The 26504-nt window shown below is 42.7% G+C and overlaps 1 protein-coding gene across 6 annotated transcripts in view; it reads right to left on the reverse strand.

Annotated features, from left to right (window-relative positions):
• The window catches only part of ATF7IP2 (activating transcription factor 7 interacting protein 2), a 34147-nt gene extending 13970 nt beyond the window's left edge, over positions 1 to 20177 (reverse strand). The window contains exons 1-4 of one of the 6 annotated variants that reach the window (XM_053364565.1): positions 19843 to 20177; positions 4185 to 5062; positions 2947 to 3077; positions 121 to 252 (exon numbers count right to left, since the gene is read on the reverse strand). In XM_053364565.1, coding sequence (XP_053220540.1) covers positions 121 to 252; positions 2947 to 3077; positions 4185 to 5062; positions 19843 to 19880 — 1179 coding nt within the window. In that variant the 5' untranslated portion in view covers positions 19881 to 20177. Of the gene's footprint in view, positions 1 to 120; positions 253 to 2946; positions 3078 to 4184; positions 5063 to 14496; positions 14514 to 14557; positions 14649 to 14714; positions 15003 to 19842 lie in introns of those variants that run through there. The other 5 variants (XM_053364568.1, XM_053364569.1, XM_053364567.1 and 2 more) reach the window with 5 other exon arrangements.
• Between the last annotated feature and the right edge of the window lie 6327 nt (positions 20178 to 26504).

Below are 26504 nucleotides of genomic sequence, written 5' to 3' on the forward strand. Positions count from 1 at the left end.
GGCTCCAGTAAAATAAAATTAAAAACCTGCTTGTGCATATGTACAAGTTTGCGTCCTATAATTTTCATGTATTAAACCATGACTGACAGACAAGGCTTTTAAAATGGAACATTGCCTTACTACAATTTTAATAGCTATCGCTTCATGTTTCCGGAGGCACTGTGTGTGGTCGATTCTTTGCTTTAGAAGTTCGAGCCTGTGATCCAAGGTTTTCATTGACTTGTCCAGCTGACTTTGAATAAAGCATTTGACCTACAATGGGGGGGGGGGGGGACAACAACACATTTAAGCATGCACCCTTTAAATCAAGAAATTCTTAGAAAGCGGGAAGTTTTAAAAGCTCTGACTCGACGCACAGCACCTTTTGCATGGCAGCAAGCAACAAGTCCAACACAAATAAAACTTTTTCCTGCAACACCTTCCATTGCTCACCCCGAACCACAGCTTCACGGGCATCCAACATGCACCAAGGCTGGGATCCAAAGAGCCATGCAACAAACTCCATGCACCCGGGTTGCTTGAATACATGGAATACTTTTTTTAAAAATGATGCGTACGTAAATCCAGGTCAAGCTGCCCAAAGTCATGTGCAAAAGTCCTTGTGGATTTTGATTAACTGAAGCGGTTCATTAGCATCACATCATCCTTAGCATAAAACAAACACCATTTAAAAAAAATAAAAAATTAAGCTGCAGATAATCATTAAGGTAAGACTGGCTGATCAAACAAACAAACTTAAAACTGTGATAAAGGCCTGCCAGCTTAAATAAGTCTGAAAGTCAAAAGCGAGGGTACCTGCAAAATCTCTGCTGGAAGTGTGTTCCACACCATATAATTGAAAAGGCTAAAAGCGCAGATGCCTCAAGCAGCTATTTGGATTTGGGCTAAGGACTTCTGTATGAATACACCCCCTCCTCTGCCACACAGGAGGGTGTAGATGCAGCTGTCCCCCCCCCCAAATAACTGGGGAAATTCTTGTCCAGGATCAGGTAGAGACAGTTCTTAATGTACAATCCAATGCCAACAACAGCGTACACCCGGGCACTGTTACCCTAAAAGGAAGCTCTGAAAATTATGACTGGTCCTTTCCCAATCAAGGGAAAGGCGTATTGGAAGTCCCAGTGGAGTGTTCCAGTTTTCAAATGTTTTTTGGAAGCCGAACGTCCGGTGCAGCTGTCAGCTATTGTTTCCAGGGTGCCTGTACCAATCAGAAGCCAAGCCTTGGTTTTTGAACATTTCGGAAGTCAAATGGACTTCCGGAACGGATTAGGTTAAAGAACCAAGGTACCATTGTATTTGGCAGTTTTGGTTTTGCTATTTATTTTGCGTTTTTGAGGCTTTTTCAGTTCATTTGTTTTTGTGACTATGTGGAACCCAGTTCAGCTGATTGTGTGACTGCAGAAATGGATAATAATAAATTAATTTTATTTATACCCCGCCCTCCCCGGCCACAGCTGGGCTCTGGGTGGCTAACACCAGTAAAATTACAATAAAAAACATAATGGGGGGGGGACCAATTTAAAATACAGGTTAAAATGCAATTTAAAATGCAGCCTCATTTTAAAAGTAGCCCATAGATCAAAACCGTAAGGGGAGGGAAAACATAAGTGTCAGACTGAGTCCAAACCAAAGGCCAGGTGGAACAGCTCTATCTTGCAGGCCCTCCAAACAATGACTATCATCATTTTTATTTTACAGTACTTTTATCTACAATACTTTCTTATTTTATAGTACAGTACATCGATTATTTTCATTTTATGGATCAATCTGTTTTGTATTACTTTCTATGGGAAAGTGTGCCTTGGTTTTGGAATGCTTTGGTTTTGGAACGGATTAAGAACCAAGGTACCACTGTATATAATTCAAGGCATCTATATAGCATTCAGAATACATGCTCTCGTGCCTTTATCATCTCTGCAATATTCATGGACTCTTTATCTGGCCTTCCAATTGGACACCCCATATTTGGAGTTGTTTACCTAAAACTCCCTTTATCTTATCAAGTTGTCAATCATCTTCCACTGGCTCTAGTCAGTCTCTAATTGACATGGTATCAGCCTATAAGCTCTGTTACTGGGGTCTAGGAGAGCTATGTGTCCTCTTTGCTTATTACTGATGGTGCTGCTTTAGTTAACTGAAAAGCGAAAGAATAAGAGGAACAGAAATACAGAGAAAGGTATAAAATGCCGAAAGGCACATTCTGAACTGGGCTACAGCACTTCCTTGTGCATTTTAGTGGGAAAGGGCCATAGTTCAGGGATAACAACTTTGCTTTGGGCAAATGAAAACACACCTCTTTAAGTGGAGATGTGCGTTTCCAGAACCGACCACATTCTTGTGACTGTAATGTGCTTTTAACTATTCTTAATTGCGTGGGACCTGATGGTGAAGGGCAGGGAATAAATTCAATTAATAATAATAATAGTAGTAGTAGTAATGCCTACTAGAAATACTTGGTAGCCCCTGGATCAGACAGCAAAATAAAGCTTTGATTAAACAGTTTTAGTTAAGAAATAAAAATCATTTGTTACTCATTATGAGCCTTCAGAACGGAACAGGCTAGAAACGGAGGGAACTGGCTGCATCCAGGACTAGAACTGGGCTGGCAGCCCTGATGCAAGGCTTAAGTTTGGTGGGAGATTCCCAACCCCAATTTACACAGCAACATCACTGCCACGTGCAGCATTACCTTTGGACTTGTCCAGCCCCAGGGGGGCTTGAAGTGAGCTATCAAAACAAAAATAGCAGTAGTTACGCAAGGCTGAAATGAACAACTCAAAACTATCAAGACATTTCAGTCCCGGCATTTTTAAAAAAAAAATCAGTCCAAGAGCACACTTAGGATGACCAGAACAGCACAAGCCACACACCCAGAACAGTTTTCCATTCTCAACCCTGCTTTAATTTCATTATTTCAGCACATCTGCAGTGACTTCTCATACTCACCTTTTCCAATGCAATATGTCTTTTCTCTGAGCTTTTGTCGCAAACCTTTCTGGCTTCATCGGATTTCTTGATGCATTTGGAAAGGATGCCTTCATTAGTTTCTGAAATTCTCCTTTTCCTCGGAGCCCCATCTTTGAGGAGAGAGAAGGGATTCCCTAAGAAATCCGGAAAACATTGCTACTACCACTACAACATTTATATACCACTTTTCTGTCCAAGGAGTACATGGTTCTCCCCCTCCCCATTTTATCCTCATAAAATGTAGGTTAAGCCGAGGGACAGCAACTGACCCAAAGTGACCCAGTGAGCTTTAAAGTCTGGTCTCACAGGTCCTAATCGGACAATCTAACCACTATATCACATCAGCAATGCACTGCAACAGATTTTTGTGAAGCCGAATCAGTACTGCAGTAAGTTTTTCGCTCCAGTTTTTGAAGAAGTAGGCAACTTTTGCAGTAATTTATATTTTTAAAAATCAGCAATGCACTGCAACAGATTTTTGTGAAGCCGAATCAGTACTGCAATAAGTTTTTCGCTCTAGTTTTTGAAGAAGTAGGAAACTTTTGCAGTAAGTTATATTTTTAAAAATCCCATACAAGCCAAGAGCAAACACCTACCCACCCCCCTGAAAGCTTTGGAGCAGAGTTATGTAAGAAGGGTTCAAACTTTAAAGAAGGCTGCAGTTTTCTAGTTTCTGCAGAAATGAACGGGGCCTGAAATGGTACTGTGATCTCAGTCACGCCAACACTCTGAAGTTAAGCAACTGTGTCATTTCACTTGATTAAAATGAACTGCAGTGTCTTCTGCAACCACCTCAAACTAGCATCACACTCACTCTTGGAAAGAGGCAACAGGAGGGAAATTTCGCAAGTGGCCACCATTTAGCAACAAAATCTGGTCTTCTAAAGCTTAAGCAACAATTTATTGAGCTATATTCCATGTGAATAGTGAGCACTGTGGACAAGAAGTGGTTATGGTGATACAAGGCAGCCTTCATGGTTTTCCCCACACTGATTTTTCCATAGCGCACACACCGTGATTCATAATGTATTGTCAGGTCAAAAACTGTGAAGCCAGTATCACAATATGGACTTCAAGCCGGTTTTGGATGATATATCACCCAGCCCTACATCCGTAATGAGATAAGACATTACATTTAGTTACATTTACTCTACATTGCCCTGAGAGGATACACTATCTTAATGATTGTAAAAACAATAATTTTAAAAAATGATTACCTGGCCGTACTGAAGAATTAGTATTTTTCTCAAGCAACTGGAATCTGTCGCCTTCCTGTTCCAATACTGGCATGGTTTGCTTAACAAGTGGTTCATCTTTTATTTCAGTTACCTTTTCTAAGGCAGGGATCTTGCGCATAGGAGAAGTCACTGAAAGCTCATGTTCCGATTGGCCAGAAAGCTGGGCAAGCGGCTCAGAGTTCAAGTGTACTTCCACCGGCTTATGCGATGAGGAACTGGGTTCTTTTTGAAGGTAATAATACAGTAGATCCTGTAAGGCTCCAGCATTCAGAAATTGCTCCAAATCAGAGTCTTCAGTGCAAACCTTGTAGGGAAGATCTTGGGATCCTTCACGACGACTGTTATAAATACTGATTTCAGAATTAACAACTAAATTGGTTACAGGCTCCCTTAATGTTGGAGGGTGCAACAGAGTTTCTTTCGATTCTGGTTGAAGGTTAGGTTCTTTCAGAGAGTTCTGACTTAAGCCACTTGCTTCAGACCTTTTTAAGTGGACATGATTATTCACAATGGAGGTACCATTTGCCAATTTTTCTGCTCCTTGGACAGCCTTCATTTCAGAATTAACAACTAAATTGGATACGGGCTCCCTTAATGTTGAAGGGTGCAACAGAGTTTCTTTTGATTTTGGTTGAAGGTTAGGTTCTTTCAGAGAGTTCTGACTTAAGCCACTTGTTTCAGCCCTTTTTAAATGAACATGATTATACACAACGGAGGTACTATTTGCCATTTTTTCTGCTGCTTGGACAGCCTTCATTTCACGCAGCATCTTCACTTGCTTTCGGGCGCTTGGAGTCATCGTCTTTTTGGCACGCAAGGGCTTTTTGACATCCATGTTTGGATTAATTTCTTGCACCCTAAAACACAATAATTACATCTTATGAGTCGAGATCAAACATTATTTTCCTTAAGATGCTAATTAAAGTTTGAATCAGGTAACCTACATATAATTTAAACCTACACCAGATTTAAATGCAGTCAGTTCAATATATCAGAGGCCTGTGTGCACACCACACACTATTATTAATCACAGAACTGTAGAGTTGCAAGCGACTCCAAGGGTCATCTAATACAACCCCTTGAAATGCAGGCATCTCGGCTAAAGCATTCATGACAAATGGCCAGCCAACCTCTGCTTAAAAACCTCCAAGGAAGCAGAGTCTGCAACTTCCCAAGTCCGTTCCACTGTCGAAAAGCTCTTACTGTCAAAAAGTTCTTCCTGATGTTTAGCTGGAATCTCCTTTCTTGTAACTTGAAGCCATTATTACGGGTCCTACTCTCCGAAGCAGGAGAAAACAAGCTTGCTCCAATGTTTCATTCAACAGCCTTTTTGATATTTGAAGATGGCTATCATATCTCCTCAGTCTCCTCTTTCCCAGGCTAAACATACCCAAATTCCCCTCAACCGTTCCTTGTAAGGCTTGCTATCCAGACCCTTGATCATCTTGGTTGCCCTTGTAAGAATTGGGTACTTTTGTGGTTTATGTGAAAATGAAATATCCTCATTTCTCACACCATCCTCCACAAGTGTTTCAGCTCATCAATATGCTTCTTAAAACCAAGGTGCCCATAACTGGAAACTTGCCATTACATCTGAACCCAGGCTCATGTTAGTTTCCTCAAACCATGAGCAGCATGCCAAGAACAAACCATGGTTACCACTTATGCTTTAACTTGCCTTTTTGGACATTTATCTTGGTTGTTTGTTTTTTTAAATCTGGAGCTTTGATGGATGTTTATACAGTGGTACCTCCGTTTCCGAACTTAATTCGTTCCAGAAGTCCATTCTTACACCGAAAGTGTTCTTAAACTGAGGCGTGCTTTCCCCAATGAGGCCTCCCACCAGCGGTCGGCTTCTGTCTTCCGGGGCAAAGTTCGCTAGCCAGAACACCTACTTCTGGTCTTGTGGAGTGCGTTGCCTGAATTGTTCATTAACAGGACTGTTTTTAGACCGAGGTACCACTGTATATACGGAATTAATACTATGTTTTGCAGGTGTTCCTTGTTGGTTACTTGTGGGAGTCACTTGGTAGTTCACCACACCTCAGAGCATGCAGAGCCCCAGCAGAGTCTTCAGAGATATCCTCCTGCAAAACAGCTTCTTCCAGAATCCCCAGTTAAGGGGAAAGCTCCTCTCCGATGCAGTTCAAAGTAACAAAATGTTTCTTGTCTCCGACACAAGACAAATCTAAACACTACTGCCTACTATAAACAGTTCTTCTGGTCTCTGAAGATACATATATATACAGAGATCAACTAACACCGTCACCATGCTAGCTAATGCTGCTATGCAAAATCCCGACATGCAAACAGGACATCACGAAAGCAGTGCCCTTGAAATTATTAGATCTGTCTCTATTTTTCCTGAAACAATGGGAGGATGAATGACTCAGCAAGTCATACACTCAACCCTGCTGGTGTTGCTATGGTAACTCAGTGCACCTGGCACCTTATCTCTGAACATCCAGACTTTTTTTGGGGGGGTGCTCCTCAAGACATAAGCCCAAGCACTGTGTAATTTAACCCACTGTTTGCATTACACCAACATTCCTATTATGTCTCTTTTATAGAAATCCCCTGAAGGTAGCCTTTTGGCTGAAACACATTGGTCTGCTAGGAAAAACTAAGTCACCATTAAGTTACCAGCACCTTGAGAAGTGGACTCCCTTATTTGGCAATTCATTTGGTGGCTTCTGTGTTTTGTATGTTAATATTGACTTCAGCTTGTGGGTTGAACAGACCAAGTAATTGGGAATGGGAATTCAGACCACACGAAAGAGAATTGATGCAACTCTACAAGAAGGCATCTGGAGAGGGCACAAATCCCTCTCTACCCATAAATCCACTTTGCCAACAATTCCCCAACTGAGTGCCTGTCCGATGTTGTTGGATTACAACTCCCACCGTGCTCTTAGCCAATGCTTGGGCTAACGTCTTGTCGAAGGCAAGGGGGTTCTTTTTCTTCAGGGGTTCAAAAGCAAACGCAAGACACACAAGTGGTGAGAAAGTCTAAGGTTTATTAAACAGCAGGCAACCTATACAGAAGTACAACATCATACCCAGAGAACAGATGGCACCCGCTTCGATTCAGCTTCCAGGAGCTCCAGAGACAACAGCCAAGAGAAAGACCCCAGTCTAGCCAATCCAACAGCATTGCTGTTCCTGGTTTGTGTTGAGGCTCAAATTCTGGGTCAAATTCTAGAGGTTTATATGCATTAGGCGCAATTGCAAAATCCAATTGTCAAATTAATCACACCAGACATTAAGATCCCATGGTTCGGGCTGCGTGCCTAAAATGCATTTAATCCTGGAGTCCTCCCAATATATTACAGCCGCGTTATCTCTAAACAAGGGAGGCCCATGCCTCTGGCATGCAAGCTCGGCAGCTATGAGGGGCTTCCGTTAGGATTCAGGTCGGGCAAATATAAGCAGCTATCAGGCCTGAGAGAGAAAGAGGGGTTGTCTGTTTTTCTAACAGCCTTCATTTAACAGTGATATGAAGGATTAATAGAGCCAGGCCATATACACTTCTTCGAATTACAATCTATCTTCCGATATGCTGATGGAAGTCCCAAAACATGTAGGACACTAGGCTGCCCAACCCCTCCTGTACACTCTCCTAGAGGCCTTCACCATTAAGTAAAACAAACAAACAAACAAACAACAAAGTATAATAATAATAATAATAATAATAATAATAATAATAATAAATTTTATTTATATCCCGCCCTCCCCAGCCGAAGCCGGGCTCAGGGCGGCTAACAACAATCAAATAATAAATGTTCACCACAACCAGGATAATTCTCAAACAATTCTGGCTCTCTGGTGGTGGCTGCCATTCAAATCTTTATTTCTCCACACTGCTATATCATAAAATATAAAGGTGGCACACAACGTAAAAACATACTACCCCATGTTAAACAAAAACACTACAGATAACCATTAAGGTGACTGGCTAATCAAAAATCAAAACAGGAGCAAGGGCCTGTTGACATCAAAAGGTCTTTAAGAGATGCCTGAAAGTCAACAGCTAGGATGCTTACTAAGTCTCTGGTGGAACAGCGTTCCACAGAACAGAACCAGAAAAACTAAATTTATTTATTTACCTGCTTAATTGATAAGAGTAATCCCATAGCAGTACTCCTCTAGGAAGCCAGTGTGGTGCAGTGATTCGAGTGTGTGGAACTAGGAACTGGGAGGGTTCAAATCCCCACTTGTGAGATATAAAAATATCGGTCCTGTAGCAGGAACCCCCCCCATCATTCAGTTTGTACAAACTTCACACACACTCACACACTACATACGCTACTCTTCTGTTATAAATTCATAGAAAATCAACCATGCATCGGATTTGCATTGTTCTACTTTTATTTTACTCCATGAAGGAAGGACTACAAAATGGGGAAGGTTTGATACAGGGCAGCCATAATCCCTTCACCATCCCAGCACATCCACAGGAGCCCTGCCCAGTTGCTATGCCAACCCTGATGGTCCTAGACAGAAGACAATCAAGATCACAAAGAACTTGCATATGGGAACGGATTCAGCATGGACTGGAACAAAGGACAATGATCAGATCTTCCCTCAGGGAGCAGGAAACTGCGACTACCTTTTGTCTTCAGATAATGACTCATGGGGAGGAGGAGAAGGGAACCAGCCAGGTAACAGGACACTCAGGTTACCACCACAACTCCTCCCTCAACCCCTCCTTTCTGTAATGTATGCATGATGTTTCTGGGGGTGGGCTTGACCTAGAGGATGGGAATTTCAGAAGTTTTTATAAGGTCTTGCACACCATTTTTCTGTGTCTTTCCTCTCACCTGCAAGTGAGGGGAATACCCTGTTGCAACAGTTCAATAAAGCCCAAGCCTACAGGCTGCTGATCTGCTCCAATTTACTCTGGTTGGTGTCTTTACTTTTTGTCCAAGGGAGCCCTCGGATTTTTCCGGTAACAGTCCCAATGCCCACTTAGTCAAAAGATAAATACTGCCACCACCCAGACTTATAGACAAGTAGGGGTACAATTTCAAAACTTTAGCAACCAGGGCTTCCCAGGAGCTGGAATGTGCCTTAGCACTTATCCTGCTTCCAAATCCCTAATAAAAAAAATAAAAAGAAGTTTCTATACCAGAAGCCTCGGCAATCTAGAACACTGAATTTAGGACCACAGTCTTTTCCCATGAATTCACAGATTTTTACAGCAAGAGAAAACTATCGGGGAACAGCCACATAGATCCTGTAATGAGGCATCTGATCAAGATTTGTATTTTAAAATGAGCTTAAAATATATATATTTGTAAATGTTTGTATCTCTCATGCCAGGCAGAAACCATACTCTGGCAGCTGTTTATCTTCTTGATCAAGGGCCCCCCTGATCTATAGCAGTGCCTCAGGGTTGTAAAAGGAAATCACAGGCTAGGAGCAAAAGGTCACACCGACCATACAAATTACAGAATAATCAAGTTGCAAAACACAATTAAGAGTTGGTAAATAGTAAGAATTATTGTGCCTCCCATTAGAGACTTGAGCCACATTTTCATAAGGTTAAAAGGGCAAATAAACAGCAGCTGGACTAGGCAAAGCAGCTCTCTGAAACTGCTTTGAATCTTTAGAAAACTTAGAATTTAGCTTAGCTTTTACTAAGTTCCCTTTCTTCTAAAAAACTATATATGTTATGAAATATATTGGCTTAAATGTAATTATGCAAAAGATTTAGAAAGTAAGAAATGTTAGATTCTTATTTCATAGAATCATAAAGTTGGAAGAGACCACAAGGGCCATCGAGTCCAAACCCCTGCCGAGCAGGAAACACCATCAGAGCACTCCTGACATATGGTTGTCGACCCTTTGCTTAAAGACCTCCAAAGAAGGAGATCTTTCATAGATGGTGTGTGAGGAGATGAACCCAAGATATCTGTTTAAGATAAAATTAGAACTATTAGCCATCTGTTTTGCAGGGAATAGGGCAAGAGGGGCCAAAGGTTATCTGGTAATTAAGGTGCCTGGTCGAGGTAAATGTAAGATATATGGCTACTTATTTGCCATTTATAAATAGAAGAAAATATAGCTCTCTGTCTCCCATAAAAGGTAATAGGAAATGGGTGTATCTTTTATGATTGGTTCTAGCAAACAGCCAATAGGAATTTCAACCAGGCTGATTGGACAGAGGCAGCCAAAGGAGGAGCAAGGGGGCTGGGCTGAGGAAATATAAGTGCTGGCCATAATGGCAGGAGGGCAGGCCAGAGCTTGGTAACCATATACCACTGTGCCTCTCATTTATTTGTCTGACAAATAAATTATATTAATTTCTCTATTGCTGCGTTGAATATTTCATTCCAGCTAAGCGTTAACCACAAGCAGAGTGCTACAGTAATCCAGTGGTTCCCAAACTTCTAGAGGCCTTTGACTCCTTGGTTTATAAACTCACCCCCCCCAGTGCCCCTTAGCCTACCCTACCCTATAAAAAGGATTACAGTGGCACCTTGGTTCGCAAACGCCTTGGTTCCCAAATGCCGAAAACCCAGGCATAAGTGTTCCGGCTTTTGAACGTTTTTTGGAAGCCAAACATCCGATGTGGTTGTTGGCTATTGTTTCTGGGGCGCCTGCACCAATCAGAAGCTGCACCTTGATTTTTGAACATTTTGGAAGTCAAATGGACTTCCGAAAGGGATTAAGTTTGGCACTTTTGTTTTTGCTATTTATTTTGCGTTTTTGTTTTTGAGGCTTTTTCAGTCAATTTGTTTTTGTAACTGTGTGGAACCCAGTTCAGCTACTGACTGATTGTGACTGTGGAAATGGATAAAAGCCCCCCATCCAAACAAACTATCATCAGTGCAAGAAAGATTTATTTATTTTTTATCATCTACAATACTGTCTTATTTATTTTATAGTACAGTACATCGATTATTGCTTTCATTTTATGGATCAGTGGTTTCATTAGATAGTAAAATTCATGTTAAATTGTTGTTTTAGGGGTTGTTTTTAAAAGTCTGGAACGGATTAATCCATTTTACCTGTCTGAAGAAGTGTGCATGCACATGAAAGCTTATACCCAGAACATACTTAGTTGGTCTTTAAGATGGTACTGGACAATTTTTTCAGCTTTTCAGAGTCATTTACCCCTACCTAGGTCATACCGCGCGGGGGGACGGGGGCGCACCACCCACTTTGTGAACCACTGCTCTACTCCAATGCACAGGTAGAATTTCCACAAAATAAGACAAATTAGAAGTTTGAAACATTGGAATTACAGAACCACCACACAATAAAATAATAATAATCAAGACTTTGCTATCTAAACTTACCATGCACTTCTTTTACCGAGGCTGGCAGTGCCTGCTCCCCGAGAGACAGGCTTGGCACATCCCAATTTAGTGACCAGGCAACAGGCCAACAAATTGCAAGGTGAAATATGTTCTATATCATGTTGGAAAGGGGACAGCCCATCTTTATGCCCCCCACCAATCCAAAAGCGGGGGGGCGGGACTCATGACTCTTCCAGAACTACTCAGGAGATGATAGCTGGAAACAAGCCCAGCTGCAAGTTATCACCAATTAAGAATGGGTGTGACCTTGAGAACTTCATAGAGCTATTAAAACCCAAGCAGCTGAGAATAATTTTGATGAGGCTGCATTTTAATGCTTCAATATTTTAATTGTTGTATTTTAATCTTGTTTTTAATTTGTATTCATTCAACTTGTTTTTATTATTGCTTGTTAGCCGCCCTGAGCCCGGTCTTGGCTGGGGAGGGTGGGGTAAAAATAAAAATTATTATTATTATTAAATTCTTTGGGCCCTAGATTTTCCCAAAACCAGTATTTGCTTCCTCATGCTCCCCGAAACTACTCCCAAGAAGAAAAGGCTGAATTAGAAATGTAACCCTACCAATTTCAATTACAGTGGTACCTCAGGTTAAGTACTTAATTCGTTCCGGAGGTCTGTACTTAACCTGAAGCACCACTTTAGCTAATGGGGCCTCCTGTTGCGCCACCGGAGCACGATTTCTGTTCTCATCCTGAAGCAAAGTTCTTAACCTGAAGCACTATTTCTGGTTAGCGGAGTCTGTAACCTGAAGAGTATGTAACCTGAGGTACCACTGTACAGGACTTACTTGACTAAATCCTGACAGTCTGCACCTGTGCTGCAATTGTTTTAAAGGCATTTGTGTTGTTTTACCACTTGTTGCTTGCCACTCCAGGCTCCTTTGGGAGGATACATATTAGTAAATTAACGACACCAGTTCACTATCCTAGCATCTGTAGTTTATACAATATATTTGAGGAATGTGATAAAACAATACAGGCACCTGTGTGTGTTGCAAATGTCTGAATAAAAGTGAGTATTTCCCTATAAAACCAAAGCAAAGGCCAGGTTGTTAAATGGTACTTGAAACTGGGGTAACCTGACCCCCACAGGTCATCTGGTATTCATATTCCCAATACCTGCTCCAGATCTCTCCCACCTGCAATAGGTAAAGGGACCCCTGACCATTAGGTCCAGTTGTGGCCGACTCTGGGGTTGCGGCGCTCATCTCGCTTTAGTGGCCAAGGGAACCGGCGTACATCTTCTGGGTCATGTGGCCAGCATGACTAGGCCACTTCTGGCGAACCAGAGCAGCGCATGGAAACGCCGTTTACCTTCCCGCCAGAGCGGTACCTATTTATCTACTTGCACTTTGACGTGCTTTCGAACTGCTAGGTTGGCAGGAGCTGGGACAGAGCAACGGGAGCTCACCCCGTCGCGGGGATTCAAACCGCCGACCTTCTGATCGGCAAGTCCTTGGCGCTGTGGTTTAACCCACAGCGCCACCCGTGTCCACACACATCCTTTAATCGCTCTCTCCAGGTTCTGCGAGCTACATCAATCTCATTCAATTCCAACTTGGTCTCTATAGTGCTAAAAATAAATATTACATGTGTTTTTAAAAAACATCAATGTGAATTCTCTCAAATAACATATTGGCCAATAAGAAATAATCTGAATTTATGCCTTTTTGCTCAAGCAAAATATCCTAAGAATAATATCATCCTTATCTATCAAACACAGGCGTTTCATTATCACCTCCTGTAAATAAATTGATGTAGTCTACCCAGAAGCTGCCAGGCCTGACTTTTGTAATGAATGGTATTATATGAATGGACCTAAAATGGCTGAAGACCACCACCACAAAATGGATGCTGTTGATGAACTAATAATGAACTGTGTTGATCAAAGAGGTAATGGAATGGAATGTGCATGTTCTGGCCAAGTGAACGGTACATGCAAGGAAGCATAGACTGGCTATACTACGCTATTTACAAATGATCACCCATAACTCTGTGCATGCCACCTTGAGGGGGAAAAGGTAGGATATAAATGGAATAAACCAGGCACGTCCAACAGGCAGATGCCTGGATGCCTGTAGTAGACCACTGGCTCCCACCAAAGAAGCTTTTGCTCCTCCAAAAAAAAGTTGAACATTTCTGTCCTGGACCCCATAAAAATGGGACTTTCCTTCCTAAAAAAAGCTCAGCAACTTTGACCTGAACCTCCCAGATTACTGCCAGTTTTATTGCAGAGTCCCCTGCAATAAACAAACATTAAATGTAATGCATGCAGTATAAACAGGAACATCGTCACCTATTTACCTACACATTATCTGAATGGATCCACAATCTGTTGAGTTTTAAACCTTTTATATCTAACTGTATATCCACGGAAGCTAAATGAAGGTCTTAAATACGGGGTGGGGTGGGGGGGTGGCACTGGGTTGTTGCTTTTATTTCGATTATAGATTCTGTGGTTTTATGTTTTGATTTTGTTCTGTGAACTGCCCTGAGGCCTCAGGGTATAGGGTGTTAAATAAATTCAATTAATAAAAATATAAAATATTGTCTATTTCAATTTCGGGGGGTTTATTCCCGTCTTCCTGGAGCAACCATTTCCCACATGGCCCCAATCTGCATATTACACATTTAAGAGTCTTATGCCAATTATTGTGAATGACAATAATTAGCGGCAAATACTAATAAAACCAGAGTACATTGCATACTTTACACATGCAACCAGGATCTTACGGTAAAGGGTTGGGTAATAAATAATGATAATTATTTCTATTACCACCTGAAGCATATTTTCCCTCCCTAGAAATATATTTGTATATGTTTATGTATATATACACACACATTATTTCAGATTCAGTTAGGTAGCTGTGTTGGTCTGACGCAGTCAAAATAAATTTAAAAACTGTCCAGTAGCACCTTAGAGACCAACTAAGTTTGTTCTTATACAAAGCTTATACCCAGAACTTACATATTATTTCATTTATCGACCAAGCTCACTGGGTGTGACACTCCCTCTCAGGCTAGCCTACCTCACAGGGTTGTAGTGTTTATAACACAGGGAATAACGGAGAAGAAACCATGCACGCCACCTTGGGCTCCTTGGACGAAAGAAGTTGGGATATAAACGCGGTAAAATAAATACAAAACCAAAAAACTACAGACACCGCCCCTCCCCCACTTACTCACCAGTCTGCGCAGGCGCGGCAGGCGCTCAACGGAAGCTCCGCGCTCTCTTTCGCTCTCTCTCGCCTCGCCCCGCCCTCTCGCGCCGCGTCTGCCGTTGGAGGCCGTTAGAACGTTCACGGCGCCATCGTTCTAAGGCACGTGTGGCGTTAAAAGAGGGGTAAGGGCAGCAACCGGAGGAATTAACCGCGCAGGCGCTTAAAGCAAGGACCCCATCAAGCAATTATTCTCTGTGTCCAATCAGAAGCCGAGGCATCCTTCTCCTATCCTCGCCTCGCTAAAAGCGTTGGCTATTTGCTGAGCCTTGTCTTGCCCGGGGAGAAAGTCTGCTCGGCCAATCAGGAGCGGTCGTATCCTGCCATGCCCCCCCCTCGCTCAAGCGCCTTAGCCAATCAGCGGCGAGCGCAGGCTATAATTCAGCTGGAGCGGGAGACAGCCCAGAAAGAGCAGCATCTTCTTCGGATCGGGGGTGGGCGGGACTGAGACGCGTGGTTTCCTCGGCTCGTTCATACGCGTGTAACGTGTGAACGTGGGGAACAAGTATGCATTGCAGAAGCCCACAGCAGAGGGCCGGCAGTGGCTACAGTTGCCCAGGGGGTAGAGAGGAGCAAATATTTATTCAAGCGAACCGACTTAAACTCACGTCAATCCTTTGGGGCCAATTTAATTTCCTGACCTGGAACGTGTGAAATGGACCTGGAGATTAATGGGACACAACTTGGCAGATAAAGAGCACTCTTGTTTTGCTGATAAACACACTGGCTTCTCTGCATTCCTTACTTGATTTTATGATACATTTATTTTTTTAAAAAAGCATGGCAACAAGTTAAGTCGTTTCTTTTTAAACAACAAGGCTGTAGTCCTTTGCAAACTTACACAGCTGTAAGTCCAACTGAACACATAGGACCTATTGATTCCTGCATTGCAGGAGGTTGATTCTAATCTAATGCCAAGCCGGAATAAGTGTGTGTATGCACAAGCTTAAGTTCACCACAAATCTTTCTCAAGCTAAAAGTGAAAGAGCTTCTATTTATTTCTTGCATTTCTATCTCACCTGTTCCACCAAGGAGCTCAAAGTGGCATATGTGGTTTTCGCCCTCCTCATTTCATTCCCATGACAACCCTGTGAGGTAGTCAGAATAAATAACAATATCCTCCCAAGTATCCCTATTTTCCGTGGAGAGTCCTGGATTTGCAGAAGCTTTCCAGGTTTCTTATTTGATCCTAGAATGTCCCACTTTCCCGTAGGATGTCCCTATTTTAATTGGAGAAATGCTGTAGGGTATGCAGTGAGCATCATAGCTAAGTGGGGGATTCAAATCCTGGTCCCTCCCAGGTCTTAGTCTGACACTTTTTAAGCACTCCACCACCGCCAGCTCTCTTTCATGAAAACAAAACTTTTAAAATGGAGCTGCACATTTCCATGCCCGTTTTAGACCTTGTCCCGACATCTTAATTACGCCTCTTGACATTTCCAACAAAGCGACCTGCTCTCTCATACACAGATTAAACACATCCCATTTAGCATAATAATCTGTTGCAACCTTCTGCCCTCCCTTTTTTGCAACCCTCGGGTTCTAAATTAACTTCGCAGCCATTGCAACAATTCACTATATATGTTCTGTTTTCTGCTTTTCCTTCCTCCCCATTTTCTGCTTGCTTTTCTGTTACCTGATCATTCCAATTTACTGTCTCTAAAAAGAAGTAATGAAGTAAATAAGTAGGAGTTGAAATCTACAGCACCAATCCTACCGTATGTGTGTTTTACTCAGAAGTGAGTCCCACTTCCTGCTAACTCTTAGATAAGTGTACACAGGATTTTGACCTGAAACTTCCAGCCTTGTCCTCAAGTTTATAACCTGCCATTCTAATAAAAGCAAGCAGTTTATCTACTTGGTTCACAGAGGATAGTAAACAAGATCAGAGATTTGTTAACTTTTGCTTTTTAAGAACTTATCACAGCAGGGGCATAGAAACAGCTTCATCCCGTAAACGAGTGGCAAATGCTTGCTGATTTTTAAAAATTTATTAAAATGCTTTTACCTGTGTCCAAGCAAAGGTATAGGTCCTTGAAGAAGCAATTTCAGACTAAATCAGAATTCCTGAAAGGAACCACAATTTATGATCTATGACTTATGATTTTGCCATTAATATCCCTCTCCAGGTTTTACTGCTGCCTTTCTCTCTTTTTTTATTATAGATATTTATTGAAGTTTTCAAAAAATAGAGAAAAAACAAAAAAACAACAACAATTAAAAACACATAAAATTTACATTTCTTACTTTCAATAACATATTTCCCTGACTTCCCCACACCTCCCCTTCTTGTATTCCAGTTCCAATTTTTAGCTCAGCAAGTTCTTGTCCCCAAATTTTACCTTATTATATTTAATTCATTTTAGTTAACCAATTTTAACTTATAAACCTCAGTCTTTATACATCAGTACTTATTCTTAAAAATCTTTTTCTAAGGTCGACCCCAGTTCCCTTCCACGAATTCCCCATTTTTATATTAGTAGCAAAACAGAATAAAAAGAAACAAAGTATAATTGTACACCCTTTGGATTCCCAAAGCCCTACCCCCCCTTTCCCGGTTTCGAACCCCAACAAATGTCCATCAGTCTATCTGCTGTCAGCCTGGTGACCTCACGTCCGAGGCTCTTAATTCTCTCTCAATTCCTCTCTGCCGGTTTTTTTGATAGTCCTTTGTATTGGACACCAAATCTCGAAGAAGCTCTGTCCCAATAAGGTCCATGTTTCTTCCAGCCAGACCTCCATATTTAAAAGTGGAGCCGAAATCTTGTTTCTTGCTTCTCTTTAGTCCAAATGTCCCAAAGGCTCCAGTTTCCACTTTAGCCAAGTTTGTAATCCATAGGTCTTCAGATCTCCACATGAGAAGATCTCTCCATTCTCCATTCTTCAAATCAAACCAAATTTTCATCATCCTGTTCTTATTTTCCTTTGTATCCATCTTAACAGGCCTCTGGCTCTCCTTAATCATCTGTGACATTATAGCTCCTCCTTCCTTTTCCTTCAAATCATCATATATCTCTTTCCTCACATTCTCAACTTTCTCAGATTTTTTTTCTTGTTCAGCTGCAGAGATTTTTAGTTCAGCTGCAAAAACTTTTTGTTCAGCTGCAAAGACTTGAGTCAAGTCCCTTCCAGGCTCAGTAGTTTTATTTACTGTTTCATTCAATGTTATAACATTTGTAGCCAAAACATCACTTTGTTCTTGTAACTTTCCCAAGAGAAAAAAAGTCCTCTCCAGTTCAGCCAGTATTTTTCCACTTTCAGCCATTCTTGTAATGTCCCTGAACCCCCTCTAGAGGGTTTCTGGTTTCTTAGTATCTTCCAGTTCCAACCCAAAAGTCAAATTAGCCTTTTCTTCTTTATTTTTAACAATTTATTACCAAATTGTAACAAATATAACCAGCAAAGACAACAGAAACAAAGTTCTCCTTTTTTCCCAACTTTGACAGCTAGTTTGACAGCTGTCAAAGTCTTCTATATCTCTTCAGCAGGCTCTCTCACCGATCGCTCCCGGTTCCTGGGGGAGGGGTGACAATTCTGCTCTCAATATTCGCTCTTATCCTCCAGCAAAATCACTTATGTTGCCAAAACGTGGAGTTAATTGCTTTTATCCACTAAAGAGAAAGGTGTTCTCTCAACCTTAGTTATCAAATCCTTGCTTTAAGATGTTTACAAGGCGGGTAGACGGACTTCCTCTTTGCGCCTTCCCTGGTCGTGCCTAATTCCCAAGAAAAATTTTCCCTTTTTAAGTCCAATTTCCATATTACTCACGGGTTGTTACTTTTAGTCTAAATGTTCAGAGAAAGAAGTCAGCGCTCTCCGTCCATGGCATGCGGCCTCACTCAGTAGGGGAAGCAGTCGACTCTCAGCACCGCACCACTCTCCGTCCCCCGTTCCGGAGCCTTTAAAAAGGCTCCTTCGCGGGTCGGGGGGGGGCGCAAATGGTGCCCGCCGAGTCACCAGGTCCACAGGCTTCAGCGCCTGTGGTTTCTAAGGGTCCCCGTGTCGCCGCCGCGGCAGGACCCGACCCCTACTAAGCCGATTCCCTCCGGAGCTCGGAGGGAATCCGCCATTAGACGATGGCGCTAACCCGGAAGTCTCCTTACTGCTGCCTTTCTCTGTTGTGTAAATATAAGAAGCTGACCTCGGATACTAGCTTGTACAAACCACAGCAGGCTACAATGTTACAGTGAATTTTTAAAGCACAGCCTGACCCGGAAATCTGATGTGTATCTACTCAGAAGTCAGCCCTACTGAGTACAATGTAGCTATTGACACTATTCCATCCACTGGCATTCCTGCGAAAGAGTTTTCTATCTGGGGTGCTTTTTCTTCTTTGTTTCTCTCTTAAGCTTGTGTTACTGCTGACTACAAGAAAAATGAAACAATTTCGTTACTTGGGTTGCCATATTTCAAAAAGTGAAAATCCGGACACAGAAATTGTTGAGCTTTGCAAAATCTCAAAAGGTTTTTGTTATGTACTGAAGTTCTCACCCTGGGCCAGCAGGGTGTAGATACTGTAGATAGTTTTCACTCAGGTTCACATATGCAAATAAGGAATTGAAAGTGGCGTTCAGTGATTGGATAGTTACAGAAATAAAGCAGAATGTTGTGTGGACAATCCAGTAAAATCTACCACTAATGTACTATAAATATAAAAAAGATAAAGGACCCCCTGGACCGTTAAGTCCAGGCAAAGGCGACTATGGTGTTGCGGTGCTCATCTCGCTTTCAGGCCAAGGGAGCCGGCGTTTGTCCACACAGAAAGCTTTCTGGGTCATATGCCCAGCATGACCAAACTGCATGGAAACACCGTTTACCTTCCCGCTGCAGTGGTACCTATTTATCTACTTGCACTGGCATGCTTTCGAACTGCTAGATTGGTAGAAGCTGGGACAGAGCAACGGGAGCTCACCCCATCGCGCAGATTTGAACTGCTGTCCTTCCAATCAACAAGTCCAAGAGGCTCAGTGGTTTAGACCACAGCGCCACTCGCATCCCTTTGTGTACTATATATACTGCAGAACAAACTTGCAGAAAATCACCAATCTGGAGGTTGCTAGGGTTCACAAGTGGGGAGGGTTCTGCTTTACCTTTACCTTTTTCTGCTGTACTGAGGTCCTCTTGTGGGCTTCATATGGTGCTCTGGTGGTCCAAGCTGAGAACAGGATTCTGGACTCAATGGGGTCTTTGGTCTGATCCAGCAGGGTTCTTCTTCTTTTCTTATTACTTTAACCGTGCATGCAAAGTGTTCTGCACTGAGAAAGGACGCTTTAAATGCTTACGGCAATGATGGTGATGCTCTTTTTATGCAGAAGAGAAAGTGCTCCGTCGCTATGCACCAACAGTCTCGGTGAAGTCAGCCAGCTTAACCTCTCTTAAAGGATGCCGTCGCACGAGCTAATTTTGTCTCTTGTCCCCCTGCCCTCCAAATTACTGCTTAATGTTCCGTAGTGCATCCATAACTACTTTTCTCTGCTTAAGCTTAAACGAACAAGGATACAACTGGCCGTAAATGTTGTGTTTCCTTGTCTTTATAAACAGGAGGAAAATAGCTAGTAGGCACAATAGGAGAGGTTGTTTGGCAAAGTAGCACTGCTTTTGCAGTGTGCGGAGGGCTGGGTTTTTATCCACTCATCTCCGATCCAACTAAGTCATTGCAGACAATGACCAAAAAAGAGAAGCGACTCTTTATGTGACACTGTTGCTAAGTGTATGTTCATTGCCTTAAATAAAAACTCCAGCATCTGACTCCAGTGACACAGGCTTAAGTCATGTGCTGAAAACAAGAACTTGCTGGTGCTGCATTTATTGTTGCTGCAAAAGATTTCTATAGGATGTGGTTAGTGGGTGGATGTTCTTAGTGGTTAGCTAAGGCGGCGGCGTGTTAACAGATAGACTATAGGAAAAATTCTCTTGTTTACTTGCACGTATAAAAGGGTCTGCAACAATCCAATTTGGGGTGCATCTCTGAACAAGCTTTCCTGTTTTGCCTGACAGGCTGTTACCATTCTGCTGCTGTAAAACAAAATCTGAATCGGTCTGTTTGAACTGTTTGAACTGCTTCCTAGGTGTGCTTCACCATTGCTGGTGAGGAGATTTCACCCCTCCCATATCCAAGAATCTCCTGATGAGTCTGGTGATTCTCCAGAGAGAAGGAGGCGTGTTCTGCTCTCTACTTATTCTGCTCCAGCACCACATCAAAGAGTCAGTCAGCCAGTGTGTTGGAGAGAGAGAGACTGAGTGTTAGAGATTGTGTGTAGAGATAAGGTTGCTGCTAAGAGCAGCTGCAGACACTCAGTGCAGTGCAGCATTCTTTATGCTTAGACCTCATTTAGCTCTGTATATAGTTTGTATAATAGTTGTAGATAGAATAAAGAAGTTATTCTACAGAGCTGCTCTCCAAGTCGTTTATACTCTGCTAGACTCTGCTATACTCTGCTGTGTGACGACTGTCTACTTGTGGAAGTGAATCCGGTGCTCACAACTCTAAGCTGTGAGTCCACAGCACTTTGACCTGTTCCTGTGCAGAAGGTGGTCTCTGGAAGTGCTACCCAGCTCGCCTAGCCCAGTCGGGGCTGAAGTGGATGAGTCCAGTTAGTGGCACTGGCTCAAGGGCGATGCTGACAGCTGGCACGAAGTGCCTGAACCTCGGGTGGGCTTTTGCCCGCGTCAATTACAACGACCTGCAGGGGATCTCCAGGGGTTTTTCAGTCGGAGTCCCTCCCAGCCCTACCTGGAGATGCCAGGTATTGAATATTGGACCTTCTGAATGCAAAGCAGCTGGTCTACCAGTGAGCCGCAGCGCTTTTCCAGCGGAGACGTGACCCTTTCACGTAGGTACAGTGGCTGAAAATTTACAAAAGAGGAACTTGGAATAAAAAAAGGGAAATGAGGTGAACGAGTGGTGTGGCAATCGCAGGGACTCCTGTGAGGTTACTGGGAAACGGGGAAGCGGGTGGCACTGTGGTCTAAACCACTGAGTCTCTTGGACTTGCCGATCAGAAGGTCTGCAGTTCAAATCCCTGCGATAAGTTGAAGCAGGGTCAGGAGGAATTTTACCTTTATGCTATTCATATAATCAATTATCCATGTAACCAGTTATCAGTTATCAATATATTCACATATATTCACACATAACCAGAGTTTACAATGACTTTAGAATCCATTTGGATCATAGAAGCTTCTGCCTAGGGTAAAAGCTAAACTGTTTGAAACTGCAAGTTTACAGTGTAGCACGTGAAAGTAAGGTGGTACCCACTTAGAGTGAAATAAGGATCAGACAGACACAGCTTTTTGGAGAAAAAGAAGGTGAGGGTTTATTGCTGAGCAGTAATGGACCCAGTTGGAATCTTTTCCAAAAGACTGGGACCCTGAAGCATACAAATCCTGAGGTCTTTATACCTGAGCAAATCACAGATCATGAGACAGTCATGAGACAGTCACGCACGCCAGCGAAAAATTGTTGGGTTGAAATAAACGACAGACGAGTGAGGAGTGTCATATGGGAGGCATCTCTCGAGCAAGTCTCGGGGAGTCCCTTTTATTGAATATTACAGCATTGCCACATATGTGCTTATTGCTGATTGGTTAACACAAGTACAAAGCAAAGGTTGCATATAAGCATTAGTCACCAATGGATTAAAGGCTGGGAAAGGGAGCACAGAACTAGATAGGCATGATAACCTCCTAATTAAATTATAACTAGTGATTGATATAGCAAGACTTAAACAATTACGTTCCGATAGATGTGGTCAACTATGCATTAAGAACAGGTCAGAGTATAATGTTTTCCTGAACTCAATGTGAACTGAACATTCTAAGGTGATGAGGGAATGTCTTAGTATTAGAACGGTTTGTGCAGAAATCATGTGCAGAAGCAAAGCTTATAAGCAAAAACTTCCCATCATGCCACAGTCATGTGCAGAAGCAGAGCTTCCCTTCAAAAAATGACCCATTAGCGCTTCTTCTTGCCATGCTCCTGGCTCCTGGCCGAGCGCAGAGTTCTACTCCCAACTTCTGCTTTCCATTGTCTGCAATGATGTGCAGTCTGACCTTTTCCCTAGTTCTGACAGAACAGGGAGTTTTGCGGAGTTTTTGTGGTTTGGCCCTTCCTGTTCTGAGGACTATTTTAGCCTGCAATTGAGGGGGATTTTGTACCAGTGTCTCTGATTCATGTCTTCCCCTTTGTTCAGCATACAAGGATGTTTCCTAGGTGAAAATCGGTTCTGGACTTGCGGTTCCAAGCAGTTTGCAGTTAGCTAAGGCAAAGCTTCCCTTGATTCAAAACGGATTATAAAATCACTGTGAGCCCTGTTATGTGTGAGCATATATGAATATATTGATTACTGATAACTGATTATATGAATAGCATAAGGGTAGCATAAGAGTGGCCCCCTCTTTTCTTGCTTTAACAGAATGAACCTTGCCCCAGTCCCTTCTTAGTCTCTACAAAGAGGAAGCTATAAATCAGGAGATGCTGGTACATCTCCCCCCTCTTGTCCTCACTCAGTCTGTACACGAAACAGGAAGGTCCCAACCACAATGTCCTTAAATGAACAGATGTTGCAGGGGAGTACAGTTAAGAAGTTCCTCCTTGCACTGTTAAATCTGGGGAAAAGGTTGGACTGCATGTACAGACTAAGCAAACAGAAGTTGAAGGTAGAACTCTTGACATGGTCAGGAGCCTGGCCGAATGTGCTCATTTGCTTGTTTTTGCTGGCGTTCGCGAATGTATTTGATTGTGTCATGATCTATGATGCTGTACTCAGGTATATAACCCCAGAGCTACAATGCTCTGGGTCCCAGTCTTTTGGAAAGGATTCCAACTGGGTCCATTATTGCTCAGCAATAAAACCTCACCTTCTTTTTCTCCAATTGCTGTGTCTGTCAATCCTTTAACTCCATTTAAGTTGGTACCATTGCTAAAATATTTGCTACAAGGTGTGATCCTGTTGCTCTGTCCCAGCTCTTGCCAACCTAGCAAGAAAGCACGCCAGTGCAAGTAGATAAATAGGCACCACTGTGGCGGAAAGGTAAACAGTTTTTCTGTGCGTTCTGGTTTCCATCACGGTGTTCCGTTGTGCCAGAAGCGGCTTAGTCATGCTGGCCACATGACCCAGAAAGCTGTCTGTGGACAAATGCCAGCTCCCTTAGCCTGAAAGTGCCACAACCCCATAGTCACCTTTGACTGGACTTAACCATCCAGGGGTCCTTTACCTTTACCTTTTACCTTTACTGGTGTCAGGCTTCGGAGAATCTGCTTCCACCCCTCCGTGGCAGTAGATAGGAAGATCAAATGAAAGGAACGGCTTACCAGTTAGAATCTTTAATAATCACAGCGAGAGAACAAAGAGCACATCTAGAAATGGCGGTGCTCCCAATTAAGGGACACTCCCCTCTCCATCCCTATTAAGCTACGTCACTTCTACCTCTTGTAATCTGAGCTTGTAACCTCTGTGCTTTCTGTTCTGACACTTTCTGAGCTCTCTGTGACTTTGGAGAAGGAGGGGTGGATGCTATCCAGAGACTGTGAATCTGTTAACTCTCTTTCTCCCAGCTTTCTCCCAGTATTTCCCAGCTTCTGCCTTCTGAACTGTGCCCCTCTGCAAACCACTGTTCCGAATCTGTGCTGTCCTCCTGCTCCTGGGAAGATTCAGGATCAGGGTTGGGGGAGGGGATGACTGTCAGTATTTTCATCCCTCCCATTGCAAAGATCACCAGATCATGTTTGTTTTACTTTCTGTCTCAGAGAAAGGAGGGAGCGGAAACCACTCTTCCAGACTTCTGTCCCTAGCATTGTGCCCTGTTTTCTTTGATCTGTCTAGAGACTAGATGGCAGGATGAGAGAGCTGAATCTCTCGTACAGGTTTGTTATGTTCTTTTATTTGTTTAATCAGTAGAAATAAAATTAGGTAAGCAACGAAACCTCCACAGTTTTGTTTCCTTTTCTCTGCTGCTTTTGAGGTGCTCACAATAGCAAATGTGAGTCCACTGCACCACAACCTGTTCCAGGGGAATGCTGTGCTGTTGTTCCTGTGATCGGAAGGTCGAAGAAGGTGCTCCCGACACCCAGATGTGGGCTGTATATGGGTGTACGGTCAATGACTCCCACTATTCTTCCTCAGTGCAGCCCTCCTCAGCACGGTCCCTGACAACTGAGAAATGTGTGTGGAGGGCACCTCAGGATGAATGCTCAGTGAGCAGGTCGCCTGAGAGCAACAGAGAAATGATTTCATCGAAGAAGAGGACCCTGGAAGCTAATTCACTCAAGCACTGAGTAATTGCGAGGCACATTGGTGCAAGTTTCCTGCTGCACAGGGGCCAGGAGGTCACGAGGGGTCTCTGGCCAATCGGGACTCATAAGCAGGAGATGATGGTGCCCTCCTGGCAGGGAGTAAGGAAAGAGATTTCCTGCAAAATGTCAATTTAGACTTAATCCAGTGACAAGGGATGGGGGTTGTTATGTACTGAAGTTCTCATCCTGGGCCAGCAGGGGGATACTGTAGATAGTTTTCACTCAGGTCCGCATATGCAAATAAGGATTTGAAAGTGACGTTCAGTGATTGGATAGTTACAGAAAGTTGTTACTGTTGCCATGTAATTGAGCTCTATATAAGCAGGTTGGCTGAACCCTTCAGTTCAGTTCTGTTCTGTTCTGTGAATAAACAAGAGCTGTCTGAAGAATTGCTGTGTCGTCTGATATGTTCACCCACAACTTAACAGGGGTACTTGTGGAAAGATGCCTTATTGTTACTGTTCAGAGCTAATTAATGCTAAACAAGTCGTCTCCTTGGTTAGAGGTTCTGGGAACTAATTAGCACTTGCACAATCTATTATGTGTATCAGTTGGTTGTGGGGGATTTTCCTCCAGAGCAGTTACTGAAGACTCCTCCAGACTGCCCACATATTCAGCATTCATCCTCATTTGCTTGTGCAAAGCTTATTCAGCGGTTATATGATGTCTTCATTGAGCATTTATTCTGATTTGTTGTATGACAACAAGCATTTGTCCGCATTCACCCTAATCTACTTGTGGGCTGTTGACAAGTCTGCTTGCTAATCAGCTGTTCTGCTCTGGATTTCTTGCTCTGCGCTTCTCCTGCTTATGTCAAAAATTTGTATATCTTCATGTAAATATTATTCTATCATCACATCTTCTGGCAGCAAAATCCATACAGTTGTTTAGCGCTGTGAGAAGAAGTCTTCCTTTTTGCTTGTCCTCAATGACTAAACAATTCCATTAGAGAAATCAATTATAAGATTCGGGAAGAGTGAATCCCTCCATTTCTGTTTCTTCTCATTTTCCCAATCTTAAGTTCTGCTCTGCACAGTAGCTTGCATTTAACTCTAGGGTTGCCATCTGTCTGGATTTTCCTACGCCAGAAGTAGTGTCCGGGGGGAAATTTTTGGAAATCGCGAAAATGTCTGGGTTTTTGAAACCTTCTCCCCAAAAGCTAAACAACTTTCCTAAAACTTTTTGTGTCTGGATTTTTACTTCTTGAAATATGGCAACCCTAACATACTCACCAACATTTTAGTTTCTCGTACTGTACAGATTTTTGCAAAGCAATTTCCCCTTATACAATGCATTTTTCATATATATATATATTCGTATTTATGAATGCTTTACCCCACTGCTGTTTTTCTAGAAAAAGAGGTGCTGGAACTCATCACGAATGCCTCCATTGTTCTCTTATAATCGCAATGGTGCCCACCTGAGAGAAACACACCCCTCCGCTTTATCCAATTATTTTCGGGG

The sequence above is a fragment of the Podarcis raffonei genome, chromosome 14 (genome assembly GCF_027172205.1).
Source record: "Podarcis raffonei isolate rPodRaf1 chromosome 14, rPodRaf1.pri, whole genome shotgun sequence".
Lineage (NCBI taxonomy): Eukaryota > Metazoa > Chordata > Lepidosauria > Squamata > Lacertidae > Podarcis > Podarcis raffonei.